Raw genomic sequence first — 23,177 nt, forward strand, 5'->3', positions numbered from 1 at the left:
CTGTGCTGCTATGAACATGGGTGCACATATATCGCTGAGGTATGATTCTTTTAATTCTTTTGGGAAGATACCCAGCAGGGGAATAGCTGGGTCAAATGGGACTTCCAGTCCTAGTTCTTTGAGGTATCTCCATATGTAACTTACTCTTAAATAGATCAGGAAAAAAATATGTGCATGGGTGTGTATATATATGAGAAAGTCAGAAGTGAGTATGGAGGGAGAATAACAGTAAAATGTTCATAAATGAGGCATCTGAGTGAAGCATACATGAATAGTTTTTGTATTGGTCTTGAAACTTTCATAAAAACTGGAAATGATTTCAAAATAAAAGGTAAAACAAATAGCCGTAAATCATTCCAAATTTAAATTTAAAAACCTTTAATTCAAGCTGCACTACTACACACTTGGCACTTGTAGAAGTAGTAGTCTCTCAATTAAAAATATTATGGACTACCCAGTCAGGGATTTAGCTCAATGGTTCTGCCGCCTGCCTCGCAAGCGCCAGGACCTGAGTTCGATCCCCAGTACCAAAAAAAAAAACCAAGAAAAATATTATCGACTACCAAAAAACAAAAAGCATAGTGCATTGTACGCAAGCGTGTCGTGTCCCCCCCCCCCCGCCCCCGCAGCAGGGAGGAGCTGCCACCTGCCCTGGAGAAGCCATGTTGCAAGCTGCCCAGCTCTGTCCTTTTGTATTGAACTTCTGTCTTGTATTTGTATTTATCAATTTGAGCTCAGGAATAAATTTATTCCTACAGGTTGTTGATGAGCGAGAATTTTTTGAGATCATGCCCAATTATGCCAAGAATATCGTTGTTGGTTTTGCAAGAATGAATGGGAGGACTGTTGGAATTGTTGGTAACCAACCCAAGGTGGCCTCAGGTAGGATGGAGAAAGTTCCCTAAACCTTGGGCGGGGGTTGGACATTGGGGCTGCCTGGACCCATGTGACTGTCTGCCTTCACCCTTCCCGCAGACATGGCCTTCTATGACCAGAGGAAATAAATATATGTTGTAAAAGTGACTTTCTCTTTTAATATTAAACAGCTCAAGATGCACCTTTCATCCACCCCTTTCCTCCCCTTAAAGGTCTGTAGATAATGTTCCTCCTTAGTGTACAAGGTGTTCACTTTCTGAGAGGCCAGTTTTCTGCGCCCCTGGCTGAATGTATGGCTCACCCACCCACCCACTGGTGAGCTCCAGGAAGGCAGATGTTAATGCTCCCCTCACAGCTGTCTCTCTAGGGCCTTTAGCAGTGCCCCGTGGGTGCATGGTTAGTACACAAAATACTGTACCGGTACTGGAGCTCTTTTTATTTTTCCATACAACTTTGTGATACTGATTAGTGGCCTTTCCTGTCAACCTGAATGCCCTTCTTCAAGAGCACGGGTAGGGCATTTGTTGCAGAGCACAACTGGTAATGAACTCCTTTGCTTTTGTGTATCTGGGAATGTCTTAATTTTAATTGTTTCTTCATTTTTGAAGGACAGTTTGCTAGATACAGACTTTATGGTTGATTGTTTTATTCTTTTAGGATTTAAAATATATCATCCTTGGGCCGGGGATTTAGCTCAGTAGTTTCACTGCCTGCTGCCCAAGCTCAAAGACCTGAGTTTGATCCCCGGTACCGGAAAAAAAAAAAAAAAAAAAAAAATCATCCTCTATCTTTGGCCTCCAGGGTTTCTGTGGTTACCAGTTGCTAATTTTAGTGAGGATCCTTTGTAAATGATGAGTCACTTTTCTCTTGCTGTTTTAGGATTCTCTTTGTCTTTTGACAGTTTGATTATAATGCATCTCAGTATGAGTCTCTGAATTTATTCTTCTTGAAGTTGGTAGAATTTCTTTTGGTGGGGGGTTGAACTCAGGACATTGCGTTTGCAAGGTAGGTGCAGTGCCACTGAGCTAAATCCTCAGCCCTAGAATTTCTTGTCTTGCATCAAATTTGGGATGTTTTCAGACATTATTTTTTCAAATTATTCTTTGCCTCATTCTTCCCTTCTTCTCCCCACTTGTCTTCCCATTCTGTGTAAGTTTGTTCACTTGATGGTGATTGTAAGTCCTTTAGACTCTGTTCACTTAATTTCTTGCTGCTCCTAATTTCACTTGTTTTATCTTCCTGCCCCTTGACCTCTCTTCTGCTTGCTCACATCTCTTGTTGAACCCGTGTAATGAATTTTTCATTTCAAAATTTGTTAGATTCTTTTTTTTTTTTGATAACGGGGATCGAACTTGGGACCTTGCACTTGCAAGGCAGGTGGCGACACCACTGAGCTAAATCCCTGGCTGTTAGATTCTTTTTATAATTAATTTTATATTTTCTGTCTCTTCATTGGTATTCTCATTTTGTTCGTACATTATTTTCATAACTTCCTTCAGTTGTACATACTTTACTTATTTGAAAATATTTAGGACTGTTTTAAAGTCTTTGTCTAGTACAGTCAATATCTTTGCTTCTTCAAGAACAATTTTTATTTATTTATTTTGTTCATTTGAATAGCCATACTTTCCTATTTCATTTACGCTTTGTGGCTTTTTTGTTGTTGTTGTTGTTGTTGTTGTTGTTGTTTTGGTTACCAGGGGTCGAATTCAGGACCTTGTGTTTGTGAGGTAGGTGGAGGAACCACTGAGCTAAATCGTTAGCCCAGCTTTGTTGTTGTTTTTTTTTTTGGTACCAGGGATTGAACTTGGGACCTTGCGCTTGTGGTGGCGGAACCACTGAACCAAATCCCTGTCCCAGCTTTGTTGTTGTTGACTTGCTATACTGGGCTAAGTCTGGCAATCAGATTTTCCCCTTTCCCAGAGTTGTTTGTTTATCAAATTGTTGAATGTTATAGTGGTCCATTTGTTTAGCATCATTTCACAACTTTTTCCCCAGAGACTGTCTTCTTTATCATGTGTGATTGAAGTCTGTATGTCTTAGTTTGTATTAACTCGGTGTTTTAACAGAAGCTTCCTTGAACACTAGGAGCTGGAATAAAGAAATAAAACAAAAACAAAAACAAAAAAAACAGATCTTGTCTTAAAAATTGGCTTTGTGTTGGAGTGCTCCTTTAATTCTTAGCCAGACTTGAACTGAGCTTTGGGATCAGCCTTAGGTTAAGGCTTAAGGTCTTCTTTTGTCATTTGTTTTGTAATATTATATTTTTATTTACTTCCATCTCAAGGTATTTTCTATTTCCCCCTCCTCAGATCTTTTCTGGTTGTGTATCTGAGCCTAGGCATATGGCTGTCTAAATTCCCCTGTACACACAGATCCTTTGCAAGTACTAAGTTCCTAAAGAAACTTTCTTCTTGGCTTTTTCTCCCAGGCTTTAGGTGGTCTCAACCACAATCCTTGCCCCAAACATCTTCAGGTCATTCTCTGCCTGACGGTGTTTTTGAGCAGTGCTCACTACTTTTCCAGCCTGAGTTCCAAATTTGACAAAACAAGTACCTCATGTCAGTCCTCACAGGCTAGAGCAGACCTACATAGTAATTTGTGAATATGTTTTGCTCTGGATACTTCAGAAGGAGTGAGAGTAGTAAGTTAATTAAAAAACCCACCAAAAATTTCCCCCACATATTTAAAATTGCCTTTTTCTTTATCCAGCATTGACTTGATTATTGTAAACCATTGCTTATTTTCCAGGCCTCTGTCAAAGATTGTTCTTACAGTTTTCCCACATTTCTATTGTGGGGTGGGAACTTTAATCTTCCTATTCTTACATTTTATTGTTTAGAAAAAGCATCTAAAGTGAGGGATTTAGAACATTAAAAATGCATTTTGTTATAAACACCGTAAAATGCACAGCTCTTAAGGTTCGTTTTGATAGGTTTTGACATTTGACAGTTGTGTTACACCTTTGCAGCTACCATCTAAAACCAGCTATAGACATTTTTATTCTAGAGTACATTCTCAGCTGCTGGGAGTGGTGGCATTTGCCTTTATTCCTAGCACTCAAGAGACTCAGGCAGGAAGATTGCCAGTTCAAGCCCAGCCTGGGCAACCTAGTGACTTAGTGAGACCCTGTCTCAAAATAAAAAGGGGCTGGGGACATAGCTTTGTGCAAAAGCTTTGGGTTCAATACACAACAAAGCAACCCCCTTCCCAAGTACATTTGGAAGGAGTTCTGTGTTTATTTGTCTTTTATTGTTGATTTCTAGGGTTTGCTACATATTATGGATATGAATGCTCTGTAGATATATGTACTGGATATTTTTCATGGTCTGTGACTTGCCTACAGTATGATGTTTTTTGCACATGTTTAAAAATACAATAAAATCCCATTTATCAGTGTTTTCATTTATGATTAGAGCTTTTTGTGTCCTGTCCAAGAAATCTTTGCTCACTCTAAGTTTGTAAGGTTAGTCTTATGTTTTCTTCTAGGAGCTTTGTACTGTAGGTCTGGGTTTTATGATTAGGTCTGTGATTGGTTTTGAATTAATTTTTGTGTTTTAAAGTGAGATAGGAGCTGGCTTTCATTTTTTTTTTCTATATAAGAAATTTAGTTGTCCCCTACCAATTGTTAGAGACTTCTTTTCCAAATTGAATTGTTTTGGTGCTTGGTCAAAATCTTTTGTGTGGATCTGTTTCTTCAGTTTGTTCTATTTCATTGTTTCTCTTGTCTGCTTTTATACCTATACCATCTTGTCCTGATTATTCTAGCTTTGTGGTTCTCAGTCTGGGGTGATTTTGGTATCTTGGAGATGTTTGACTATGTTGGAAATATTTTTGGTTGTCACAGATGGGGTGGGAGGCATGCTGCTGGTCTTCAGTGAGTGGGTGACAGAGATTGCTAAACATTTTGTATGTATAGGACAAACCCCAACAATAAAGAGTTACTCAGCCCCAAATCCCAGTAGTGCCAAGGTTGGGAAACGTGCTTTATAAGTCTTGAAGTCAGTTTAAGTTATCAATTTTTTGTGCTTTTTCTTTTTTTCCAAATACTAGTTTGGTCATTCCATCTCCTTTGTATTACCTTATGGAATCCGGTCATCAGTTTCTACAAAAGAATCTATTATTTTGCTAGGAATTGTTTGAAAGATAGATCTATGCATAAGTGTTGCCCGGTATGCTAGTTTAGATTTATACTTTAAATCCAAAAGAGTTGACAAAGGCCCTGGGTTCAGGCTCCACTACTGCAAACAAAACAAAATGAATCCAAAATAAGTAAAATATTATAAATAATTCAAATAGAATACAATTAAAAATTTATTTCCTTAGCAATAGCCATATTGAAAGTGCTCAGCAGCTGTGACCAGTGACCAATGGTCACAATCAGAGAACATTCACCATCACAGAAAGGGCTTTTCAGTAGCACTAGTGTAGGTTGTTGGTAGAGAATGGGTATAATATTTGTTCTTTTGGCCCGTGAGTATAGAAGATTTTTTGGGGGGGGGGTTCTTTTTCTTTCTTTCTTTCTTTCTTTTTTTTTAATATTCTCCTAGCAGATTACAAGAGTTCAATCCTAATCCTAATCCTCATTCACTGCTCATTTTTAACCATTAGTGGGTATTGTCAGGGTTTTTCCTCTACATCTATTGAAATGATCATGGAGAGGCTTTTCTCCTTTATCAAATAATTTTATTGGCTGTCATATGTTAGAATACACCTTAAACTCTTTCAGTAACCCCTAGTTGGTTATGATGTATTACTGTGTTCATATATTGCTAGTTTTGGTTTGATAATATGCTTTACTTAAAAAGTAAGGATTTTTACATCTACGCTCTTGAGAGAGTTTGGTCTGTGTCACTCTCTTAGAGCATTCTTATACTGCTTCGCCATTAGGGTCATGCTGGCCTCAGAGAGTAAGTTGGAAACTCCCCTGGCCTGGCCAGAGAGTACTAGTAATTGAACTCTTACTCTGTGCCACTTTGCAGAGCCCAGGTCTTTTAACACTTACAACTATGCTAGCAGCTAATAATGTCCCTACTTTTCAAGCAAAGAACCTCAGGCCAGAAACCTCACTTCCTAAGCTATAAAGGTATCTTTGTTACTTTTTTTTGTTGCTGAGACAAAATACCCAACACCCAAAGTTAAAGGAGGAAAGGTTTATTTTACTTCGTTGTTTGTAGAGGTTTCATTCTATAGTCAGCTAGCTCCAAGGCAGGATGGCATGGCAGAGGGGCATCATAGAGGAGAAATAGTCCATGACAAAGTATGGAGCAGGCAGTTAAGCAGCAAGTAGCAGCAGCAGCAAGCAGCAACAGCAAGCCTGTTTCCATTCTGTCCCTTTTCCATCCAGACTATAAACCTATTGATTGGTGCCACCCATACCCAGAGTGGAGCTTCTATTATCCACACCCTTAATTCCACTATCACTCTCTTAATCCACATTCACACATCCTAATTCAGCCACCTTCAAAACTTCCCACCTATGACTGCATGAGGCTTTAGGGGGACATCTAGATACAAGCCATAACAAAAGGGTAGAGTCAGAGTCTGATTCTAAGCTCTGAGGACTCTCAAGGACCAGCTCCTGAACCATAGTTCCCACTGATGATCCCTTGGAACAAGCCAGGCTATGTCTCAGCTGGTGGCCACGCTTTAGTCTGTGGGGTAGAGCCTGGCTTTCTCTACGGGGCTATGTTCCCAGCAAGGGTGTTGGGGGTTAAAGCTACCACTGGGCTCTCTTTGGCCAGTGCCAGGTTTGTTCTCCATCTTCCTTGTTTTATTGGAGCATGAGAGTTTCTCATTTACCATTTGAGGAGATTGTGGGGCCTTAATAGAACTAGTTCTGAATGGTTGATGACAATATATTCTCATTGTGAGTAGAACTGGGAATTACCCAGATGCTTAGCATGGACAATCTCTCTTTCCAGGATGCTTGGATATTAATTCATCTGTGAAGGGGGCTCGATTTGTCAGATTCTGTGATGCATTCAATATTCCACTCATCACTTTTGTTGATGTCCCTGGCTTTCTGCCTGGTAAGTCATAGCAGAGATGGGACCATTCTTTTTGCCCAGTAAGGCACCAAGTTTATTTGGAGATTTTCTTGCACAATTCCATAAGGATTTGTGACTTCTCTATATTCTGGGTGTCCAGAAGACAGAGCTGTGTGAGGATTTGCCCTCTTTGCTGTTTTTTTGTTTTTGTTTTTTTGGTACTGGGGATCGAACTCGGGATCTTGCGCTTCCGAGGCAGGCAGCGGAAGCACTGAGCTAAATCCCTGGCCCTAGAATTCACCCTCTTTGGAGGTGCAAGAAGACTTCAAAGCTGTGAGTGGCAGGCAAACTTAGGAGGATGTTTGTGAGTATTTACTAATTCTTCCTCATGACCCAGGCACAGCACAGGAATATGGGGGCATCATCCGGCATGGCGCCAAGCTTCTCTATGCATTTGCCGAGGCAACTGTGCCCAAAGTCACAATCATCACCAGGAAGGTGAGGCCCTTATGTTGGAGGCTGTGACCTCAAACCCCACCCTACCCCCCAAGAAGCATGGCCGTAGTGGAGGCGTGGCTGAGTGTCACCAGGGCTCAAGGAGGAGTACTCCTTGCACATCCCTGTAGAGGCCAGCATTTCCAGCCCTGGAGAGATATCTGTGGATTTTCAGAGAGCTGAAAGAGCAGAGAGGAAATGCCAAGAAGGACATGGAACATCAAATGTGAATGGCCTTATAAATCTCAGCCTTTAGGAGCCCAGGAGGGGACTGTTGTTCTTTGCCTCTGTTTCATCAGCTTTGTGGGGCTTTTCAGGGCTATGATCTGGTTGTCTCAGGCTCTGACATCCAGCTTTTGGATCTGTTCTAGGCCTATGGAGGTGCCTATGATGTCATGAGCTCTAAGCACCTTCTTGGTGACACCAACTATGCCTGGCCCACAGCAGAAATTGCAGTCATGGGAGCAAAGGTGAGGATCTCTAGCTTTCCTCTTTCCTCAATTCAGGGACTTTCTTTTCCCAGTGCGAGTTCAAAGCATAGCTGGTAAATATTGGTAAGAAGTGAGGGCCAAGGGTGGGAAGTGGGGCCTAGATCTTGGCATGTCTTCCCTGTGGGGGCCCAAATCCAGCATTGCCTCTTGTCATCCTCTTACTGCAGGCATGTACTGGGGTCTTCATGGCAGGGGAATCAGGTGGAAGGAATAGAATGGCGAGGGCCCCAGAGTGGGTTTTGAGATTGTAAGTAGCAAGGGGAGAGGGTTGAATCAGCTGGACTAAAACCCAGGAGAGATTGAACATTCTCCCCAGTCCTACCTCAGCTCCATTGAAGGCCCTGGAGCCCATAAGAAACTGAATTCTGACTATAGGCAAGGTACTTCCTGGTTTTTGACCTATTCTCCTCTCCTTCTCTGGTTCAAAAGAGCTATTGAGGTTGAACCAGGTAACTCCTAGGGTCCCTAGAACTGATTTACAGGTGTTTTGACTTGAAGGTCAATCCTTGTAGTTAAATCTGTGCTCCTCTGGCCACCTAATTGTATATTCAGAGCTCAGGATAATAAAAAGGGAAAACCATATTGTTAATTCCTTTTGATGGAGGGGATGATAAGAATTAATAGCAGATAATCGGCCAAACATCTTTGCCTCAAAGGACAAGGAGTGCAGATGGAGAAGGTGAGTGTATCAGTCAGTGCTTACTAGAGAAACAGATTTAATGCAAGATACATGAATAAAGTGGTACCTCAGTTCATTAACATTTTTGTTTGCAAACAGTGTGGTTTGTAAACAGTAGTGTTTGGCAAAATTTTGTTTTTGTTTGCAAACTCTGTATCAGATGATGAACATGACTGTGGCCATCTTTCCCACATGAACACGAACATGGCCATCTTTTCAGAACTGTAAATTGAATTAAGTTTGTGAACTGAGATACCACTGTATATGAGAATTTACAAGATTGGCTTACAGTGGCTGCCTGAGAGTCAGGTATGGAAAAGTGCAAAAGGGCTGTCCATGTGCTAGAGATGCAAAGGATCCAGTCGAAGGCCTGGAGCTCACTGTACTGTCCTGTGTGAGTTTGTATCATGAGGCTGAACGGTCTGTGCTGGGGGCTGAAGAGTCGGGACTCTGCACAGGAAGCCAGGAGATGACATCCAAAGTGAAGGTTAAGACTGGAGTTCCTTCAAAGAAACAGAAGCGAGCCTTCCTTCCTTTCTCTTTTATTCCATTCAGGCAGCAAGCCTATTAGTTGCTGTCACTCACACCCAGGGTGGGTCCTCTGTCTTCAGTAAATCCCTGTAGCCACACACAGAACTATTTAGTTGGGTGTTTTTTACTCAAGTTGACACAATCAATTAACTATCACAGTGGGATGGAATTGGGGCTACTGGCAGGCATCCCATCTTGCAGACCCTGGAGTCATGATGGCTGCTCCCAGGTGGTACCTGTCCCTCTGTTTTTCCTTTTGGAGCTGTCACTTCCTTCCTGCACTCTTTGGCTTGCCAAGAAGTTCACAACCACACACAGTGATAAGGAGTTGATAGGTCTGTCCTGGTTAGGACTCCAGTGAAGCTTGTTATGTCCTTGTAACAGGGTGCTGTGGAGATCATCTTCAAAGGGCATGAGGATGTGGACGCTGCCCAGGCAGAGTATGTTGAGAAGTTCGCCAACCCTTTTCCTGCAGCAGTGAGAGGTGGGACCTGGTGGGGAGGGTGGTTTTATTTGGGCTCATTCTTTCCAAAATATTTCACATAATTGCCTTTTACCTTTGTTGTCCACTCTGTAGACTGGGCAAGGTTAGGGCTGTTCCCTGGCCATGATTATTTATGAACAGCAGAGCTGCCCAGGCAGGTTTGGTAACCAGGATCAAAACAGTACTGCTGAAGGGATTACATCGCTAGGGGTGTTCCTTTTATGTAGCAATATTTTTACACAATGCTCTCCATCCCAAACTTAGTGGCTTAAAATAACCAATTTCTGCTTGTGGTTCTGAGGGTTAGCAATTTGGTTGGGCTTAGCTTGGCAGGCTTTCACCTAAAGGTCTCCCAATTTTAGAATGCCAGTCGAGGCTTGTTTATGTCTCATCTAGGGCAGCAAAAAGGGTGAATGGAACCTGCGGGATCCCTTGAAGCCTAGGTTTAGAAGTTGCAGTGTCATATTTGCCACTTTATTGACCAAAGCAACTCACAAGACCAGAGAGAATAGAATCTCTCTACACGAGAGAAAAGTGGCAGACACATTACACGACTTGTGTACAGGGATGGGAAAACTGTTGGAGTCATCTTAAAAAAATTAATTTTTTTTTGGTACTGGGAATCAAACTCAGGGCCTCACTCTTACCAGGAAAGTGCTGCACCACTGAGCTACATCCCCAGCCTGAAACTAGATGTATTTTTTAAATTTTATTTTTGGTTGAATTTATCTTGGCAGGGTGGAGGCCCTGGAGCAAGCTGGGTAGGGAAGAGGATGACATTTTCCTTTTCTTGCCAAGTGCTCCCTAGGCAGAAGTTTGTGGGCCTGCCAGGGGAACTGGCAGACTCCTGGGACAAGGGAGTTAGCAGCGCCAGGTGCCTCTGTATCACTGGGCACTGGGGCCCAGGGATGGTGGTTGGTATAAACACAGGTGGGCTTAGGGGCACTGTCTGGGCATGTGGTCATCTCCTCTTCTGTGCTTCACCAGGGTTTGTGGATGACATCATACAGCCTTCTTCTACACGTGCCCGAATCTGCTGTGACTTGGATGTCTTGGCCAGCAAGAAGGTACAGCGTCCTTGGAGGAAACATGCGAATATTCCGTTGTAAACAAACCAAAGGGGGGAAAACAAAACAAAACAAGAGCTGAACCAAGAGCCCATCCCTGCCTTTGCAATCATGACAATCTGGGAATCTAAATACCAGTAATAGCTTGGAATAGCTAAAAGTTTATTCAATTCTAGGAGAATCTCTTTTGTGCCTTATAAAATTATTTGCTTTATTAAAAATCTTAATTGGTATTGAGTATAAATTTTCATTTTTTATGGTGGAAATGTGACAAACCAAGAACATTAGAAAGGAAACAATATATCATCACCCAGGGCTGACCATTTTTTGGCACCTGTGATTCGGATGTGGTTTGTATCCTCTAAAGGTGCATGTGTTGGGAGCTTGGTGTGAAGTGGGATGTGGGACCTACATAAGGTGGGATATAGTGGAACTCTTCAGGTCAGTTGGGAGACCGTGCTCTCTCACTTCCTCTGGCAATGTGATCTCTCCTCACAAATGTGCTTCTGCCATGTGATGCAGCCAGAGGGATCCTCATCAGAACCAAGCTGATGTTATCACCACGTCCTTCAGTCTCTGGAACTGTGAGCTAAATAAGCCTCTTTTCTTTTTGAAGTTAAGTTTGCCATAGGTATTTTGTTATAGTAATGAAAATTAGGCTCAGTGGTGGATCACTTGTTTAGCATGTGCCAGGCCCCGCCACCAAAAGAGAACTATACAATGCTTTGGTATATTGTTTTCCTTTAAGAATAATTTTTTATACCTAAGTGAGATGTATTTTTAAGGCAGTTTATTTCTTAGGCTTCAGCTGTCTTACTGTGAAGATAGCAGTAACATATCCTCTTAATTCCCATGTGAATCACTGAAGGTTAATGAGGTATTTGTGATTGTGCTTGTTTAGCAGAGCAGATGTGAAGGTGTGTAGTTTGCCATATCGACTTATTTCCAGAAATATACTCACATTTTAAAACTTTGTGAAAATTTCAAGCCTATAGAAATGTTGCAAGTTATATTAATAGCATTTACCTATATTCTTCAGTTAACATTTTTGTATTTGCTTCTTTTCATAAATATATTAAATATATATGTATATATAAAAACTGATGAGAAAAACTTGCATAATACTGTACTTTAGTTTTTTAAGAACAAAGTCTATTGTCCTCTATAAGTTTATTTTTTATGATATTGGCATTTTTGAGAGATGCTTTCTTGCCATTTTGTAGAAGTACCTCAATTTGGGTTTTCATGATTTGCTTCTGTATATTTAGATAAAAGTAAACCATAAATGTGGCCCATCAGGGTCACATCAAAAAGCAGTTTCAGTGCTGGGGACTTAGCTCAGTGGTTTCGCTGCCTGCTGCACAAGTGCGAGGACCCCAGTTCAATCCCTGGTACCAAAAAAATAAAATAAAGTAAAAAATAAAAAAGCAGTTTCATTAATAGTTAATGTTGATTGTGTGGGTGCAAAAGATTTTCTACTAAGCTTGCCATTTTAACTTTGTAACTAATAACTAATTTGTGGAGCATCCTTTAGTTATTTGTCAACAAACTTTCACTCAGTAGTTTATTCTTCTTGCCTCAATCATTGTGATTGTAAAATGTTGTTTCTAATCTTATATCAACATTTATCAGAAGTTTAAGCAATGAACTCTTTTTCCTTTGCATCAGTTTAGAGCCATGGATTCTTTAAAATGTGTTATTCTTAGGGTGGGCATAGTAGCACATGCCTGTAATCCCAGCACTCTGGGAGGCTGAGACAGAAGGATTGCAATTTTGAGCCTAGCCTGAGCAATTTATTGACATAGCAAGACCCTGTCTCAAAAGGGATGGGGGAGTATTATTGTGGAACTGGGGACTGAACCCAGGAATGCCTAAGCTATACCACTAACCCTTTTTAAAAATTTTATTTTGAAATATTAATCCCAATATTGAGGAGGCTGGGGCAGGTGTATCACAAGTTTAAGAACAGCCTAAGTAACTTAGGAAGATGGTATCTTATTTAAAAAAAAAAAAAAAAAAAAAAAAAAAGGTTACATATTTAGCTCAGCATGTACTGCCCTCCCCCACCAGGTGGTACCTGATAAAGGTCCTCCCAAAACAAGGCACTTTCAGAGCAGGGACAGAACACTGAGCATGATCAGGCAGGAAAAGTCTCAGCAGACACCAAATATATTTTGCTAAAGACATCATTCCTGGTTTTCCCTGGTTGATGGACTCTTTTACCTGTGAGCAGGGCCAATGAGTAGACAGTTTTAGAGATCTAGAAGCCTGTCTATCCCAAAGCAAAGTCATACATAGGTAAAGCCCTGTTTACTCTCAAGCTTGTAGCCTTCAAGTTGAGCTGCCATAGATCTGTCCTTATCAGCATCTCTCTTTGGGCTCACCTGCTGATTTTATTTCTTATATTCCTGTCTTTACTGCATATGGATTTTATGCTGTTTAATGAGCTCAGCCCAAAAGACCAGAATCAGGCCATAAAGTGTGTAAAGGTTTGACACCAGCGGTAAATCATTGGTGCAGAATTCTGCAGCACTGAGATTATATACAATCTGGGCAGTCTTCACAGGGCCACTGCTCAACACAGCTGCATGAGCTTAGGTAGCCAAACGGGCAGTGGATGTTCCTGAATGCTACTTTTTAAAACTTTCCCTGTAGGAGACTCCCTCGTAAACGACAAACAACTTGGCCTAGGGCCAGGGGATTTAGCTCCGTGGTTCTGCCACCTGCCTCGCAAGTGCAAGGACCCAAGTTCGATCCCTGGTACAAAAAAAACCCAACTTGGCCTACTGTTTTGCTCTAAGGAAATCCAAGGAATGAAAGAAAATTTTATGAGATAATCCTAAATTTTTTCTTAAAACAAAAACACCTATTATGGTAAACTTACCATCATTTAACAAATTAAAACAGTAAACTCTCTGAAGAGCCAGCAGGACAGCAAATAGTATACTTAAAACTTTACTTAGTAGGAACAATAGGATGACTACCACAGGCCTGATTTTGAATAGTTTATTAAAGGAAAAGTGAAGCATCAGTTTCAAATTGTACAAAAGGAAAAAAAACCTCATATTGCAAATGTACAATTTACAGAATTACTAGCAAAACCAATCAAGGAGACACTGAAAATACAAAAATTTGATTGACTTCAAACTGAACTGGAAACCCATTGGAGTAGACTGCTTAGTAGTCTGTAATTCTAAGTCAGCATCTGTTTTCCACAAGAGACTGTCAAACAAAGAACCAGGCATGTGCCAGGCCCCTCCAAGGCTTGCTCCCCGGCCAGAACTGCAGGCAGGGCTGGGGTGGACTGTCCAGTCATTCCTGCCTCTTTACTTCCAGCAAAGCCCACCCCTCCTTAGAGCCCAAGAATTGCTGAATTAGCAGTTAAAACATTTTTGGTGACCAAGATTTTTTTCCAAACTGTACAAATTGTGAGAAAAATCTGTTTTGTGTCTGTTTACTAAAAGGAAGAATAAAACCCATTTTGCTTTCCCACACAGAATTATGGGGTGCACAGAATTTTTTAAAAATGTCTTTCATTTTTTTGGTAAAAAGGGAAAGCTCATGATTTTCTTGCAGCTACTTAAAACACCAGCTCAGAAACAGCTGTGCATGGATTGGTTTGGAAATTCTGAGACTTAACATTAAAAATTAGGAAGAAACTATATGGGCTTTTATAACAATAGCAGCAAGTCTTAAAAAAAAAAAAAAAAACCTAAGCAGACTGTATCTCTAAACCATTGAAGACTGTTCCTGAAGATTCATAATTTCTTACCCCCAAAGAATTATTCTTCTATGCACATTTAACACTGAAATGTAAGCTGTATTTCAAGGTAAGCTTAGGAACTTCATCCTCTAAAGCACAGACTTATATGCGGCACATACTTCTATAATTGGCAAACTTAATTCACAAAATTAGCGAATAAGGGCATTAAGTGCATGGGAAGTAGACACAGTTATGTTACACTTAAATTACTTTTGAATGTTAGAGGATTTCCTCATGATTATCTTTGTAAGAAAATGGAAATCTGTGTAGCCTGAATTTGGCAGGGCATGAAATATAAGTGGTAAAAACAGCGAACTGATAACTTGAGAACCAGTTTTATTTTACTGAGAATACTTTATTTGCTGGTAGAAGTTGCTAAAAATGCACAGAACAAATACCAATAGAAAATGCACTGTATTTGAATCTCCCTATTCTATATAAAATGAATGGTGTACAGCATCTGTTGGAAAAATGGCTGCATGGACATTTCTTATTTTATGCCCACTTATAAATAAAAATAAACCTTTTTATTCAAGAGTATATAAAATCTGGGAATTCATATCCATATTCACAGAGGGTGTGTGGTTTTTGGCAGAGATGCACGATGTCAAAATTTCATCTTAGCTTGTCAGTGTTCTGTTCTTTCATGTTTCTGTGTTCACAAGGTCAACCAAATCCAGTGAGCTCCAAAAACACTCTTCGGCAATTAGGATAAGCTGCTTACTCATAGGTTTAATAAAAATGGTTAGCTTTTAAAACATAAAAAGGCAAAATGTTAAAACGGTTTTTAAATTGTACAACAGGAAAATAAAGTTAAAAATATTTTTTTTACTCAATGTTGAGTTTTCATAAAACAGGTGTATAACAGTGTTTTTATCTTGACAGTTGTTTTAAAAATTTAAAATTTCTTCCTCCCTCCAGAAAAACACACATCTGTACTGAGATAAGTCCAATATTAGGACACAAATGATTTTTTGGATCAGTCTTTATGAGGTGACATTCACCAACACTTCCTTGGGTAATTTACATGCTCCTCTTCTCTGTCACACTGCAAAAAGGGATTGACCTTAATCATTTGATTAAAAAACAAATCAGATCACATCAAAAGTGTTTTTTCCCCATAGAAGCTATCACAGTATATAGGCCTCTAGCTCTAAATAATAGAGTTCCAGATTTGTAAATTTTCTTTAGATTTCAGAACATAGGCATTCCAAATCCCTAGAAAAATAAGAGACATGATTAATTTCATGAATATACAAGACCCAGAAGCCATAAGTAAAAAGCAGTAATAATTTAATATTTACTGAATCATCTTCTATGATAGCTGCAGAGTCAAAGAAGTCTGGCCTCAGTTCAGCTCTCTCTCGCCGATTTCTTGATGGAGGCTGCAAAAAGAAATGACTTAATGGTCTTAGGTGGGGGAAAATAATTTTAAGATAATAAATTGTGATAAACAGCTAATATTTCTGACAGTATACAGAAACATCAAGAGTCGGTTTTTTAAAAAGTAACTATTTTTTTATTTTAATTATCAAAAGACAAAAAGGGGCTTTCAAATGAAAATGAATAAACTGAACATGTAAATCCATGTAAGTTTGGGCCCAAAAACATCTTTCAAGTCATGAAATAATTATAAAAATGACCAAATACTAGATGGTAAACCTCAGTGAAATCTCCAAAGGAGGTGGATGAAAAGCTTTTAGAGGGCTGGGATAGGAAGGTTATAGATTATAAGAAATAGGAGATCATGTCATTCTAAACTTGGGCTGAATCGTGACTGCCCCGCCTCATTTTATGTTGAAGTCCTAACTCCTTCTAGAACCTGAGAATGTGACTATATTTGAAGATAGGGCCTTTAAATGAGGTAATTAAGGTAAAATGAGGTCATATGGATGGGCCCTAATCACATGACTGGTGTTCTCATAAGACACAGATAAAGACAAAGTCCATATGAAGACAAAGGAAAAAGGCAGCTATCTACAAGCCAAGGAGAGAGACTCAAAGTGAAACTGACGGCTAACAATTCCTCTTGGATTTCTAGCTGTTTAAGTCACCCAGTCTATGTTATGGCAGTCCTAGCTAACTGATATCCTGGGAAACAGTCTGATGAATGTCCATATATCAGTCACCTTGCTCCAATATTTGATTGATCTTGTTTCACTGAATTTTCCCACTATATTTTCTTTCCCATGTCATTTCACCTATAATCATAACTATTTCAACATGTAATCTATAGCTAATGAAAACTTCTAAAAAACCATACCACCACGCATTCTGAAAAAATAATTTAGTATCACATATGTGATACTCAGGTTTCCTTATCTCAAGCATGTCTTTTTATAATGAACACATTCTAGGATCTGCATCTGATTGTTATGTTGGAATATAGACTATTTTTTGGTACCGGGGATCAAACTCAGGACCTTGCGCTTGCGAGGCAGGCGCAGTGCCACTGAGCTAAATCCCCAGTCCCAGACTATATTGTTAAAGAATACAATTTAGTAAAGTACAAGATACCTGATACACCACACTATGCTGAAAGATCTGATGTTAACTCTTTTACAAGAAGGAACCAAATACTATGAAAAGAAGGTATCAAATATGATGCTTTGAAAGCAGGCTTAAAAAACACACAAGCTCATCCAAATGCCCACCACTGATCAATGTTACCATTCCTCACCTCACCTTCCCTTCCCAGTTTTCTGAGAACAAGAGCATCATCTGAGCCCAATACCCTCACATATTTTAAGAGAAGAAAAACTATAGTGAATTTCCTTACCAGATCAATAACCATGGTGTCTTCAAATTCTTCATTCATATCTTCTAATTGGCTTCGGGATGACATCATCACATCTTCAAAGATGGGCTCAGCATCTTCTTCCATTAGACCCCGACTGATAAGGGAAAGGTATAGTCAGAAAGGCATTTACTCATCTAATTTAGAGTCTTGGAGTCCTGGCTCTTTCATAATTAAGTTCTTCTAACCAACATAATTATGATTTATAGACTACACAAATTATGATACTGAACTACAATTAAGGATTATTCCTTTGGCTTACTGAAGATTTCATCAGAAGTGTAGTATAACTTAAATGCAATGACAGAACATTTATATATAAATAAAAATTAGCTATGTGACAATTCCCCCAAAATTCTGCTTCAAACTATAATCTTAATTTTACAAATTGAGCAACATGAGACAGGTGTTTTAGAGCTTGCTGTAGGCCACATAACTGGCAAATGGTAAGCTCTAGGCTTTAAATGTTGAACACCTTGAAAGTTCATGCCCCCTATTTCTGTGCTGCATAGCGTATCAAGAGTTGTAATTTTAACTTGACTAAACATCAGAAATATCTATACAGTTATGTTCTTCTAATACTCAATTTAACACTTACACAGCATGCCTTACTCCAGTTCTCACTTTCATGTAGTTCATTCCTGTTCTGTCCTTCCGATTCAGGTCTTCTAACTTCGGCTGGCCTAACCAAGAGATCTGCATCTGTGGACTAAGGGGGGTAGGGTGGTGTATTAGTCATTTTGTGGCAGCAGATGATGTATTAGCTTATCAGCCCCATGCTAGGAAAATTATGGCTGGTTGACTTTAATCCTTGTGTAAGGGTGATATTAGCTGAATTTATTCCAGTACCTCTGCAAAAAAGGCAGTAAGCTACCCAAAAAGATCCCTAAATCGTTAAGCAGGCTAGAGATAGCTGTTAATGCCCAAGCTGTCAGCGGTAACTCCCAAATCTCTACCCAACAAGGGCACTTTAGCTTGTTTTAGGCTGTTGTACCAGTCACAGGTATATATACCTATCTTAGAAAATAAATCTCTAAGTAACAGAAATGATATTGGCCTGGCAGCTGAAAGCCCTATAGAGTTGAACAAGAAAGGATATAGCGTATCTTTTATCAGTACTATACTTAGAAAGGCTTACAAGTCCTTATAAGTTTCTGAGTTCTGAGAGAGTCAAATCTTCACCTGTACTCTATACTTACCAACAATGGGAACTTGCATAAATATGCCTCTTGGGAATTTTATAGGATGTAAACCTTAGTGATTTTTAGCAGATAAAAATTGGTCACATAAAATTCTCTCTAGCCATCTTTATATCCTGTGGGGCTACTACTTTGATTAGACCCTATAATGCTTGGGCTAAAAGGGCTACGGCTATAAACCCAGGAAAAAGAAGACACTGTGGCCAAAAGGACTAAAAAATGTGAAGTGAAGGGAAGGTAGGCTGCTCAATTAAGGAGAACCCACTCTGTACTGTACTGTACTGGTGAGACCACCCATGTTATGCAAGATGTTGGACATAAGGCAAAAGTCCTAGGAAGTTACCATTCTATCTTGAATGATAAAAAAATCAAGGCTAAAAAGATAAAGCTTGTTTCGCTGGATCAGTGGTGGTGAACTCATAGCATGCATGTTGTGTTTTTCATTTAAGACAAAAGATGTTATGTATGAGTTGTTCTTTCTAAACTAAAACTTCAGTATTCAAGTTTAATTGAAGTGTTGGCACTTCGTGATAAATAAGTGGATTTTGGGTTGTAGTTTGGGCAGCCGGTCTCTAAAAGGTTCTCCCATCACTTTACCAGGTCAATAAAAGTCCCTGAACTTTGAGGATTTGATATCCACAACACTTTGTGGACTTTTAATATATCTTTTCATATAAACTACCCTGTGGCTTCATTTTTAAGATCTCACTGTCAGTATGCTGCGATGAACAAAGTTGTTTTTTTTCTCATGATCCTCCTGCCCCAGCCTCCCATGTGCTGGGATTACAGGCACGTACACCATGCCTAGCCGCAGTTTTTCTTGGGTAATTTTACTTTCTTTGACAATTGCAGGTTTTATGCCAAGAAAATGAACTTTTAGTACTTACTTGTGTAAAAAGTCTGGTTCAGAACCATGTTCAGACTCAGGTTCTTGAATCTGTTCTCCCAAGGGCCGGCTATTGTCTCGCAGCACAGTGGAAGTAAGCTGTGGGGCTGGCAGGGGGCCAGGAGTCTGAATCATGGTGTCTGTTCTGTTTAGCCATGTGTTATCCAGACTTTCATCTGTAAAATTTCAGTTATAGTCTCTCAATGCTACACATGGAGTGAACTCTGGTGGTAGTTACAACACTGACTTAAAGAGCATGACTTTGCAAATATACTGCCTACTTTGAATCCTAGTGATATCATTTCTTTGTATGACATTATTAAACTTCCAAAGATCAGTTTTCCCACATATAAAAGAGATATGAATACCCAGCCCTCACAGAGTTGTAAGATTAAGTGAGGCAATGTATATAACAATCAAATGTTGGCTATCACCACAACATTATGTCTCTTAAGTCCATCTCAGGATTCATTCACCTTAGAAAGGAAAGAGTGGAGTCAGCCACAGACCTCTCCAACTTCCCTTTGTTCAAGCAATAAAGGTCCTATTTGTTAGGCCTCATAAGGCAGGCAGCAACACTTAAAAGACTTGTTGGCATTTATAGAGGAACCAGCAAAAACCCTCATAGAATTGGACACTGCAGAGAAATAACTCTCTTTGCCAGTTTATCCATGTGTAGATAAGAGTTTGATTGCTTTCACGCCCTTAAGTCTTTCAGATAAATCTCCTCTGATCACCCCACTCAGCCCCCACTTACCATTCTCATCTAACTTTTAAAGGAAATGAAATAATTTCTGCTTACTAAGGAATTATACACTATCTTACCATAGCAGGTAATTTGTCTTATGTATATGTTATCTCTGTACTGTAATCACATGTAAATTCCTTCAAGGGGCCAGGGACCCCCCCTTCCTCCTAAAGATGATTTATAAAGATTAAGGCATCATTTGCACATCTAACACATCCTGATAAAATAATGCATCCAAATTTCTGCATATAAAAATTCTAAGTTACTATAATGTTGAGTTTTACAATTTCCTCAATTTAAATCACAAAGTATAGTATGAATCCCATTATTTTTTTCTCCTGATTAAGCTCAGACATGAACATATGTTAGGTTCCTTGTATGCCACCAAGAACTGCATCTGTTTCTTGATGTTTTGCCAGACCCATGTGTAACTCCTGGATTGGCTTTTCTGTCCCTAAAAATACCCACCCATTGTCTGGTTAAAGCCATTCTAATGATCTGAAACTTACTACTAGATCTCTTACAATGTGTTTAATCATCAACTATTCATATTACTTTTAATTTGACATTTAATTCAAAACTTTTATTCTTTTCTACACTTAAATTTTGTGCTCAAAAGACTATCACTTAGATTCTTACCTAAAACCATTTGTCAGGTCTTTACTTCAGGTCCTCTTGTCTAGAAAATCTTTTCTGATTCATTAAAATTTTGGTTACCCCATGTATGTTCCCAAAGGCTCCTGTGTCTGGCCTATCATGCTGAACTCCAATTGCATTTTTCTTCTCTGTCTCCCCATCTACACTAAGAGCTCTTTTATTAATTCCTAATCTGTGGCACTTAACCTAGTTCTTAGAAAGATGCTTGGTAGAGACTTAAATGTGTAACTTCAGGAAAAGCTCACTCCTCTTAAATGGATCCATCTAACTGCCTAAAGTTCCTCAGTGAAAATGTTTTTGGTAATGTACTCTTCATCTTCATCCCAAACAGATGAAACTCTGCTGCCTAAGGGCTCTACGTAAGGAACCTATTTCAGTCATTTTGTAAATTTAAAATTCATACAGAGAAAGTTCTCTATAATTTACCAATTATCAAATTAGGTTTTCTGGTCTATAAATGTGTCTGTAGTCTTAAAGATAATACTGACATCCATTAGTGAGTGATATATGGTTATTTATTTTTAATATACAGTTATTTAAATTCTCTAAGCCTTAGTTTTTTCTATGTAAAATTTGGATGAGATTTATATGACAAAGTCGATTTATATGACATCTATAAAGTATTACATAATACAATTGTATTAGTATTAAGTAATATAATAATAAAACACATAGTAAATATCTAGTGATGTTGGCCAATATGAATATCCCATCTAAGCTTTAAGTTTAAAAAATACATATAGAAAAAAAAATACATGTAGACATGGGGCATCCTGATAGAGGATACTGTAGAAACTATTTTCAAAGAGAAATGGAGTAATTCTTTATAGAAAAGTCTAGGATCTTCTGCAACAAAGATAAGATTTTATGTTTTCATTCCCTGGACTAAGAAGACTTAAGTCTTAAACCTGAAATCTTAAACTTTTATTAAGATTGTTAAACTTTATATTAAGAGTTAACTCTTTTATTCTCTTTAAAATACAGATGCTGCCTAATCTGACTGATACTAGATAAGAGGCATTACTCTATGATCATGGCATTCTGATAATAGCAGCTAACATTTATTGAATGCTACCTTTGTGCTAAACATCGTGCTCAGTACTAAGCAAGTACTATGTGTTTTATTTGGACCATCTCATTTAACATTCATACTGATAGGCTAGGTATTCTTTCATTTGATTAACCATTGAAGCTTAGGTTAAGTAACATGCTTAAAGGTCACATACCTGATAAATTAGAAAGCCAGCTTTGATTTCTGAAACTCTGATTTTAGAGTTTGTAGTCAATATTTACTTCCCAATAATGAAAGACACATTAGATTTAAATTCTAATTAATTTTGCCACGTATTTTAGAAAACCTTTGATAAATTAGTTTTTTTGGCAGTAGATACAGTGCTGAAATCTGAATAAATTATAAAAAAGATCAGGAGAACAGTACTCAGGTCTCTGCTGGCTTCTTGGTTTGGTTTTAATAGAAACATGGAGAAAGAGAAGATTATCTGGGAAAATAAGCATGTTTACTTTGAGGCATCTTTCAGTAAGTCAAAGAGAAATGCTGTGTTTTAACAGCAATTTTTATCATTGACCAGATTTTCATAACAGTTCAACTTCCTGTTTCTTACAGTCCCAGGAGGGTTATTAAACCAGATTTGACCATCACGTCTTATGGTATAAAAATAAATTACCCAACTAAATGATAGAACTAGAAAGGTATTCTGGCGTACTCAATTTGTTCCCTTCAAATTAGCAATAGCCATATATTAAGATGAATTTTAATATATTTTAAATTTCAGAGTAGCAGAGGCATATGGTATGGGGATCAACTCTGGCCTTTCATAACTGCTTCCTCTTTTTCTCTGTGCTATCTTCCTCTATTCTCAATGCTTCTTCAAATTCTTTTTTCTCGGCTCTTCATTTTGTCTATTTTAATCTTTGTACTTGGATATCTCAGTGTGTATCAAATGTACAAGGAAATCATGTGCCTAATACTATCTTGCTTCAACAGGTTATTTGCCACTTTACTTATCCCAGGCAAACTATTTATCTTAATATAAAGGCAGACAAAGCAGACTTACCTTCTACTCTTTTTTTGTGAAGTGGAGGTCGTCCTTTCTTATTTCTTACTGAGGAAGTTTTGCTGCTGCTGCTTCCACTGTTCACAGACATTCTATCATCTTCACCCCCAGTGACTAATGAATTTCTGTAGGAGATGAGTGGAAGCCACACATCTTCCCTCCTTTCCATCATCTGCTCAGTAAGGAATTTCTCTAGGTATGAATGACTAGAAACATAATAGAAACAGCAGTGAGTTTCATGTAAGTAGTTCATGTATCACTTAATTATTTTTTCTTAATCTGAGTCTTTCTGCAGATTCTGAAGAACTCTCAAGGAAGACGGTAACTGTGGCTACCTTCAAGATTGAGGGCTGGGGATTTAGCTCAGTGGCACCGTGCCTGCCTCACAAGTGCAAGGTCCTAAGTTCGATCCTCGGTACCCAAAAAAGAAAAAAATTGA

The 23,177-nt window shown here is 38.9% G+C and overlaps 2 protein-coding genes across 13 annotated transcripts in view; one reads left to right on the forward strand and one right to left on the reverse strand.

Annotated features, from left to right (window-relative positions):
* Positions 1 to 23,177, forward strand: part of Pccb (propionyl-CoA carboxylase subunit beta) — a 148,808-nt gene that overhangs the window by 83,954 nt on the left and 41,677 nt on the right. For 7 of the 9 annotated variants that reach the window (XR_015441126.1, XM_004834286.4, XM_021247194.2 and 4 more), the window contains 6 exons: positions 759 to 882; positions 6,801 to 6,908; positions 7,264 to 7,364; positions 7,733 to 7,831; positions 9,447 to 9,546; positions 10,534 to 10,613. Coding sequence is in view for 8 of the 9 variants with exons in the window: in XM_004834286.4 (XP_004834343.1) it covers positions 759 to 882; positions 6,801 to 6,908; positions 7,264 to 7,364; positions 7,733 to 7,831; positions 9,447 to 9,546; positions 10,534 to 10,613 (612 nt within the window). In the remaining variant the exon portion in view is untranslated. Of the gene's footprint in view, positions 1 to 758; positions 883 to 6,800; positions 6,909 to 7,263; positions 7,365 to 7,732; positions 7,832 to 9,446; positions 9,547 to 10,533; positions 10,847 to 23,177 lie in introns of those variants that run through there. The other 2 variants (XM_087186951.1, XM_004834285.4) reach the window with 1 other exon arrangement.
* Positions 12,612 to 23,177, reverse strand: part of Stag1 (STAG1 cohesin complex component) — a 377,958-nt gene continuing 367,392 nt past the window's right edge. For all 4 annotated transcript variants that reach the window (XM_021246771.2, XM_087186950.1, XM_013070789.3 and 1 more), the window contains 6 exons: positions 22,739 to 22,944; positions 19,260 to 19,434; positions 17,772 to 17,882; positions 17,156 to 17,270; positions 15,681 to 15,761; positions 12,612 to 15,594 (listed from right to left, as the gene is read on the reverse strand). In XM_021246771.2, the coding sequence (XP_021102430.1) occupies positions 15,571 to 15,594; positions 15,681 to 15,761; positions 17,156 to 17,270; positions 17,772 to 17,882; positions 19,260 to 19,434; positions 22,739 to 22,944 (712 nt within the window). In that variant the 3' untranslated portion in view covers positions 12,612 to 15,570. The remainder of the gene's footprint in view (positions 15,595 to 15,680; positions 15,762 to 17,155; positions 17,271 to 17,771; positions 17,883 to 19,259; positions 19,435 to 22,738; positions 22,945 to 23,177) is intronic.

Source organism: Heterocephalus glaber, unplaced genomic scaffold, assembly GCF_053883595.1.
Source record: "Heterocephalus glaber isolate CG9 unplaced genomic scaffold, H.glaber_assembly_v1.0 deba00001504, whole genome shotgun sequence".
Taxonomy (NCBI): Eukaryota; Metazoa; Chordata; class Mammalia; order Rodentia; family Bathyergidae; genus Heterocephalus; species Heterocephalus glaber.